Source organism: Numenius arquata, chromosome 19, assembly GCF_964106895.1.
Source record: "Numenius arquata chromosome 19, bNumArq3.hap1.1, whole genome shotgun sequence".
NCBI classification, from domain to species: domain Eukaryota; kingdom Metazoa; phylum Chordata; class Aves; order Charadriiformes; family Scolopacidae; genus Numenius; species Numenius arquata.
In genome coordinates this window covers 12260517-12269053 of record NC_133594.1, presented here as the reverse complement: position 1 = coordinate 12269053, position 8537 = coordinate 12260517, and the positions used below count along the sequence as shown (strand labels likewise).

Here is an 8537-nt window from a genome sequence, read left to right as displayed (position 1 = left end):
TGTATTGTAGTTCTTGCTATTCAAAGAGTCAAGAACTAAAAGTATAAATACCTATCAATGACTAAATCATTTTCCTAGAGTAGGTTTCTAAACTAGATAGAAGTTCTCAAAGAAGTTTTTGTACCAATAAAAAGTAAATTTGTGAACCCACAGAGTTTGGTACTTGCTACTGTAGTAAGCCATGAAAATCTGAACAGAAAATCACAGCTTAAATGTTTGATTATTTTGGATAAGTTCCAAATGTTACATCTTAATTTTTTTTTTTTGATCAAGACAGACTTATTGCACACACTTCTAGAAGCTCTCACGATGTAGCAATCAAAATCAAGTCAAGAGTCATACAGCATTAGACCCTAGAGAAGCAAAGACAAATTATACTTAATACAAATTGAAATATATATAGTGCTCAACTATATTTAAGTGCCTTACAGACTCTAAATAGAAATCAGCAGAAAATTAGATATTTGTGCTACTGAAGGTGGACAAAAAATGGAAGACAGATAAAGGAAGCCAAACCATCTTCAACACAGCCTTTCATTAAGCAATACAGCAAAGGCTACTTAATCATGTAGATTATCTAATGATGCATGTTAAGTGTGTTGGCAATCTCCAGTTTGAGGTGGAAAAAAAAAAAATTAGGATTCCTTAAAATGTGAATCATATAACATGGTTTGACCATCCTAGTTCTCTTTATCATTAAGTAGGGCTACTTGAATTCCTGCTTCATACAAGTATTTGCAGAATATGGGTCAATTTAGAGCCGGGTTTTATGTGAATTTAGAAGACTTAGAAATAACAACAGGGCTTCTAAATACTGCTGTGATTACAATCAACGTCACAAAGACCTTACAGACCTCATTTTGCAAGCACCTTTCAGATGAACCATTTGCACTTCACACATCGAACACTTGGAGTAATACTGTGGAAAATAAAAGTTTGGTCTGCTTATACCAGCATAATCATTAAAACTTGGGTTTTTTGAGAATTTACAATAGCAAGTACCAGACATCATTTGCATAATTAGTTTATTTTGCTTACTCTACTACACAAATGTAAGCACTAATGTCTTAGTTCATCTCAGTAGTACTCTGCTCAGCTTTAGAAGCTTGGTATGACTTGGTACAAGAGGTCACATGCCGATGAAAACTGTCCCGCCACATAAATCTTTTCCCACAGATGTTACACTCATATGGTTTTATGCCTGTATGAATTTTCATATGGCCTACAAGATGGTGTTTCATTTTGAATTTCTTACCACAGACACCACAGCCATAAGGTCGAAGACCAAGGTGCATACTCATATGCCGATCTCTCTGACTTTTGTGTGTAAAGCTTTTACCACATTGACAAGGATACAGCTTATCAGCATGTGAGAATCCAGTGAGGGATGTTTCTTCTTTAATTCCCGTAGCCATTTCAATGCCTTCACCGTAGCCTGCTGCTATCATAAGATCCTGTCTGTGAGCGCTTAAATTTCCATCTGCTCTTTCACCAGAAAATTCTTCCATAGATGAGCCATAGAAGTCAACTTGTTCATCATAATTACTTTCATCTGCCTGTTCATCAAATTCTGCTTCCATCTTTTTGTCACCTATATGAAAGTCTTCAACACCTGAAGACTGGATTGAATGATCTGCCTGAATGGCGTTCATGGATTCAGAAACTTGATGTTCATCATACGGATTATCAACACCTTCACAGTCTTGTTCAAATCGTTCTGGTTTCACGTGGATCCACCGCTTGTGAGACATGATGCTGGGTTTGCTGTACATAGGTCTAGTATATTGATACTCTGCACTATCGCTAGTTCCTTCTTCACCATCCTGACTTGTCATCCCAGTGCTAAGTCTATCATGTTCTGTTGAAGAATTACTGGGAAGGTACTCATGTTCTGTCAGCTGACATGACAGTTCATCTTTAGAGCTCTCTTCTTCATTTTCACCATCCCTTAGTTCCTGCACTTTGTGGAATTCTGTCTGTCCTCCAGATCCAAGCTCAAAGGTTTCAACAAGGCCATTGTAACTGCTACTGCTCGGGGACTGATGATCGCTGCCATGGTTCATCTTCTGACACAGAACCGTCGGGTTCCCCTCTAGCACTTCCGTGCATTTATCCACTACGTGCCACATCTGAAGGAAACTTGCTGCTGTCAAATAACTAACAATTTCTGGAGCAGGCATTACCAACCGACCTGTGTAGGTAGACAGAAGAATGTTTTCAAATACTCTGGGATTCATCACATCAGGCAGGACTATTCGCCTGCTGTTTTTCAGGAGAACCTGATCACAGAAGTAAGGTGAACTAGCTGCAAGAACAGCCTTGTGGGCTCTGAAGAGATGGCCCTGAACTACAATGGACACGTCACATAGTTGTCCTTGCTGGCGTTGCTGGTTTAACTTCTGCAAAATGGTGCTAGAAAAATCTGGAAATTCCACTCGAAAAGAGCTTGACCCAGACTCCATTTCATTACAAATTTAGTGTTGTGCTGCAAGAGAAAAAAAATAAATCAGAAATTCTGCTTAGTAAACTACTGATCTTCCCATTTCCTTCTACACTTCTTTCTTTAACAAGTAACACTTAAGCAGACTCATACGGAACTCAGCACTTTCTGGCACCTATGTCACTGCTGTAATTCTATTTCTCCCACCCCACCTTGTTCCCGTCTTTTCTGAAAGTTGTACCGAGGCTACAAATTGCTATGTCAGCACATTTTCTTGTGTTTCTTCTGTTCAGGAGGACTCATCAACTACAGCAGGAGCTACAAACAGAAAGCTATCCCCCTGAGATAGACCAAGCATTTCAAGCATGAGTTTAGGATCACAAAAACAGTTATTTGATGAAATTATAGCATGAGAGTTCTACTCCCGTGTCCCAGAGCATATGAAGATTCTAAGCGTATTTATAAGAGCATGTGAAGATTCTGTATTTCAACTGCCAACAAAATTGATCCCCCAATAAAGACTGACGGTACTCTTACAAAATATTCCACTTTCAATGAAGTTTTCAAAGGCCAACATATCGATTCATTCGATGAGAAAGGCAGCACAGACAGAACCCTGGTGAGAATAAGGCTTATGATTCTTCTAGTGATATTTCCCTGTCCTTTTATTAACTGAAAGGTGGAATAGCAATATCTTACACAGTTGCAGGACTATAATCCAATCTTTTAATTCTGAGCTTTTTCAGATGTTACTATAACATTCCTTACTTTAAGAAAAACCTTGCAGAATTTAAAATGTTCATCAGGAAAGTGATATCTCTGCTGTACAGAATTTTTTTCTGCACGTACCTTGTATACTTGTAACAATGCAACAATTATATGCTAGAAGCTCAGTTAAGAGCTCACAGATTTTAATGTTTATATTCCCACATGATTCAGTAGTCTTATTACAAAGTTATCAGTCTTTTAAGCAGTAATACAATTCTTTAAATGTCTACTTTACATTTTAAATTGAATTTGAGATAAATTTGCATGTTACTGTGATTAGAAATAATGACAAATTCAAATGCAACTACAAAAGACAAACATTAACATCCTGAACAAGTTAAAATTGTGCAGTTTTTCAATTTGATAATGTGTAAATTCAATACAGAGGAATTCCAGAAAAGCCATGGAGTATCAAGCAGTTTTCCTCTGTCAAGTTCTGTTTCTCATAAGTGGGAAAGTGCCAAAGTTTTAACAGATGAGGCTGCACACCTGAGACACAGCATTTAATAAATTAGCAGATAGTTTATACATACAGAATCAAAGCACTCTGTTAATATGGTGCAAAAATAGGATTTGCATTACAAGCAGTTGGAGGACTCTGAAATTAAAGTACTTCTAGGGAAATACGGCATCAAGAAAAGCTGATTCTGAATCCCTGCTACAGACAGCCTGTACAATAACGACAGCATTTCCCACACAGTTGCGTAAGCACCCACAGAAACGGTTTGTTTGCTGTGCTGTGCTAAACGCTGGCACAAACATATGACTGCTAACTGCAGGGAAAGCAGCAGTGTTTGCTTAAAAAATGCAGACTACACAGGAGTGATGATGTAAATCACTCAAAGTTTAATCAACAGCTCATGATTACATAACCCCTTCCTTACCATTTTGATCTGTTTTCCAACTCATTCTTGACAACTCTCCCCCAATCCCCCAAAAACTCAGTGTTCCATCTCCAAAGTTTCAGAGCTAGAGAAGGATGACAAGCACGTGGAGCAAAGGTGAACACAGGTCACTCACTGTTTTCTTCCATAAAGGTGGCAAGGGTCTCCACAGAAAAAAAGAGCATGGGCATCAGACAGCTACCAACACTTCTCAATAAATACAGGCCCAAACTCCATGTAAACACTGAAACTGGCATCTTCTGCAGAATTGTGAAAATCATGCTCTTAAATTTCCTTTTAATTTTTCACTAGAAGCATGGTATAAATCCAACTCTTATAAAGGTCTCTGAAGAAAACCAACCAGGAAGAATAACTTGTTATTTATGAAAGCCATTTGTAACCATAGATAATCACATCATCAAAAGGAAAAAGGTACCCTTTTTGACCACAGTTTCCTTCTTCAAATCTAATTTCCAATGCGGTAGTGGGAGGAATTGAAAGGACTGAATAAAGCTCCCATTGGAGGACAGTCAAATGACTAAAAATTTTGTAGTTGAGCACTGTAACTTGCTGTATACAGTCACACTCACTTTTACATTTTCATAAACTGTTACTATTTTACTGGTTGAAACAATGTTTAAATTGAGGTGTTTACCTTGGGACCCTCAGATTTAAGACGAGGATTAGTCATAATTTTATTATTCTTTTTTTAAACACTTGGTGGCACAAGGCAGTTTTCCTAAACATACTGCTTCACATAAGTTACGGGTGAGCAGTTGCATCCTGCTGAGGCAGCAACCAAGATGCACCAACTGAGGAAACAGCCTAAAACTTGCAAATCTTGCACACCACTACTATTAAGTGCTTTGAATTAACAGTGTTATGAAAGAGGAAAGTCCTTTACATCACACATTTACATTACTCTCCAGAGAGTGCTCAGCTTTGGCCTTCACAGCTTGCCTTAAGTATTTGACAAGCTGAAAATGATATCCTTGAAATTGAAAATGCATATCCTTGAACAAGTTTCTTGAGATGTGTTCCCAAATGTATATGGAAATTTTCACATGAAGGTGCAAAACAGAGAACAGCACCATTTCCCCACCTTTCAAATGAAATAAAAAGTCTAGGGACAGTAACCAACTCACCAAAAGGGATTTACCACAAACTGTCATATCTCAAGCGTAACTGTGGAACCTGGATTGAATACTCCTACATTTATAACCTAACTGCCACATAACCACTTTTAGCTAGTCCAAGAACATTCTGTATGACTATCGATATAAACAGTTCAGTAGTCTGAATAGTTCTTGATTTAGTAAATCCAATGGAATAGTAGAAACAGGAGATTTTTGAAATTACTTCCTTGGAAAAGGAACCTCTGAAAAGCTTGCAGTTCAGCTGATCTTCTTCAGGTTGTCACCTACATAACAGCAGAAGATCACCTTTAAATTTAGAGTCTTCAGCACGCCTCAGCTTCTTTCCTCAAAGCATCAGGCCTGCTATGTACCCATACAACCAATCCACTTCAAGAGACCCAATCAGCTACCAATGTTTTTCCAGAAAGTAACGGAATACTACACCTGCCAGTTCAATTGTTAATTTTTCTTTCTGCTTTGCTTAAAATAACTTGACAATGTTATTTAAGTACTTCAGACAGTTATCTTATACCTGGTGTATATTGTAAAATATCTCCTTTTTTTTTAAACAATCAGATTTTTTTTTATGCAGACACAGTGGTCTAACTCCTTTCAAAATATTGTCAGATTTTAGACTCTATTTTTCAATACTTAGCTACAAAAAAGATAAGCCTTCAGGATATGTTCAAGTCAAATTTAAAGAGAGATCTATAGACCTTATATAATTACTGCTCATCTAACACACCATCTTTCCGGGAGGGCTCAGCATGCCACCACAGAAACAACTCCACATAGGAGCAGACTTTTATAAGCTTTAAGTTCTCATGAAAACCAAAGCCATCAAAACACAAGTAAAATATTTCCTTCCAGTAGAGCCACACAGGTCAAGAAAACTTTGTTTTTCCAAAGAGCTTTCACTTCCTCCTCTTACAATCTGTTCTGCTTCTGCATTTTCTATAAAGAAAACGCTCATAACAAAGTCTATTTTAATTAATAATAATAAAAAAAATAGTCTCCAGGCTGCAACACTGAGCAAAACTAACAAGGCACGTATTACTTGCTTAAAAATAAAATTACTTTTAAAAAGTGCCAGCAGGTAGTTACTTCAGTTCTTTGCACATAGAGCTTAGGAAGAAATCAATCTCTTGCACCTGCCAGGGCAGAACGCCACAGCACCGGCTGCCGCGGGCGCACCGGTGGGGCCCGTTACAGGCCCCGGCCGCAGCCTGGCCAGGCCCCGGTGCCGACACCCCCTCCGCGGTGCCGGCCCCGCCTACCAGCCCTGGCTGGCACAGGGCCCAGAGCGGATTGCGTCCAGCACCCGCCCCCCGCGGTCCCTCGGCCCGCCAAGGAAAGTCGTGAGGCGGCGGCGGCGCTGATCGGGAAGGCCTCACTCGCCGTCCCGCCCCCGCGCGAGCCCACATGGGATGGAAGGGCGGCGGGCAGTGCGGCCCCCCCGCGGGCCGATGCCTCACCTGCGGGCGTCGGAGTCTCTTCGCATACCGGGATGCGGCCGCGGCCCCGGCCCCGGCCCCAGCGCTCGGTGCGACCGGCACCGCCTCCGCGCCCCAGCCCGGCCGACACCGGAAGCAGCACCCCCCACTTCCTGTGGAAAACTTCCGCATCCCGATCACGTGACGGCTCGGGGCGGACATCACGGGCGTCCCCGGAGGGGGCGGGGATAAGGGTGGGGCCCAGTGTTGCCCCGCCCCCTCGGGGACGCTCCGCCGGGTCCCTGTGCCCGCCGCCTCACCCGTCTGCATCGCCCTGGGAATGGCAGCCCTAAAAAAGGGGAAAAGGGGGCAGCCCCCGGGAACGGCAGCGGTGCCCGAGTATTCCCGGCCTCCGCTGGAGGAGACGTGGGCGCTAATTGACAGACACGTGCTGCACGCGCTCCCTGGGTACGGGAGGGGATTTTTGGGCGCTCCCGACGTTGACACCCCGAAAACGGGCCTCGGCGCGGGTCCGGCGGCTTCGCTGCCGAGCTGAGGCTGGACCGACGGACGAGCGTTATCGCTCCATCGAAATTTCTCAATTGTTGAAAAATGCCGTTACGAGGCTGAGACTAACGCGCGCCCTGTGATTTCTTACGAGCGGTAACGAGCACAAGTTGTTTGTGTTGTGTAAGAAAAGCACAATCCAACGAGCCGTCGGTCGCTTTACACATCCCACAGAACGAACGCCATCCAATGCCTCGAAAAGGAACAAAGGAGGTACATTTTGGAGCAGAACAATAATCTTCCCCCAGTCCAGCTTCCTTTTTTTTTTTTTCCCTTGGCAAGTTAACTGCAGGAAAGGGTAACAAATTATAATATGCAATCCACAAGAAAATTTTATGTTTGTCTATCAACCCTTAAGATAGTAAGAGAGGTAACCAAATACTAGGCATTTTGGAGAAAATAAACTACTGAAACTTTGTGACTCTTCCTCTAAGAAAAAGCAAGGGAGCTCAAGCATAGGCTCCGCTCGCGCGAGAGGGTTTGGCATTTTCTTGCCAGTTGTTCAGGATGCAGCAAAAGACCTGTGTTGCTTCTCCGCGAGAAACTGGTGAGCTAAGCACAGGTAGTGCCACTTTATTTTTATTTTTGTTTCAGACGTTTCTCATTCAGTTCAACTTTATTTGAAAGAAAACATGACAGAGACTTCTTCACAAGTGAAAATCCAGCAAAATAATTTTCAGTCCTGGAGACACGCGGCGTAAGCAGCGACCCCGACACCCCCCAGCCCCGTCAGCTCAGACGCTCGGAGTTTGCCTGGAAATAAAGATGATTTCGGTGTGAGCTGCAGACACAGCTCGTGCTGCTCCTTCCACGGCGCTCGCCAGGGAAAGGCCCCGCAGCTCAGGGGTCTGCGGGGGGACGCGGCGGGGGATCACTGTTGACGTTTCTGCGGCCGGTCACCAAATGTCCTTCAGCTGGTGACGTTTCAGGAGCTGAAAGAGGGGAGGTCCGGGCGTTTGGGACAGGACTCTGCCTCCGGGGCCCCCTCGGTGCCCGAGCCCGGCGGGTGTGTGTGTGTGTGACGGGGACCCCCCGCGGTGCCCGAGCCCGGAGCGGGGGGGGCCGGTCCGGGGACACCCCGCGGTGCCGGACGGGGCCGGCAGGTGGCGCCCCAGCGCCGGCCCGCGGCGGGTGACACCCCTAAAAGCGGGTGTTAGTGTCTTTCGCCTTCAGTCTTCTTTTAAAGAAAACGGACGGTAATACCTGGATTTTTAAATTCACGGCAAAGACTCCGACTGGATTCGACTCACGGCTGAAACGCAGCGACCTGGGGGCACGGACGGACCCGTCCCCGCCGCCCCCGCCCGCG

At 43.6% G+C, this 8537-nt stretch overlaps 1 protein-coding gene across 1 annotated transcript; it reads right to left on the bottom strand.

Annotated features, from left to right (window-relative positions):
• Positions 1-266: 266 nt before the first annotated feature.
• On the bottom strand, positions 267-6836 carry ZBTB43 (zinc finger and BTB domain containing 43). Its single transcript, XM_074161241.1, has 2 exons — positions 6704-6836; positions 267-2485 (listed from the first exon to the last, which is right to left on the bottom strand). Exon 2 carries the CDS (start codon positions 2460-2462, stop codon positions 1068-1070), a length of 1395 nt encoding a protein of 464 aa, XP_074017342.1. The 5' UTR covers positions 2463-2485; positions 6704-6836; the 3' UTR covers positions 267-1067.
• Positions 6837-8537: the final 1701 nt, after the last annotated feature.

Excerpts from the sequence above, each read along its gene's own strand:
- ZBTB43 (XM_074161241.1), bottom strand. The coding sequence starts at position 2,462 with ATGGAGTCTGGGTCAAGCTCTTTTCGAGTGGAATTTCCAGATTTTTCT.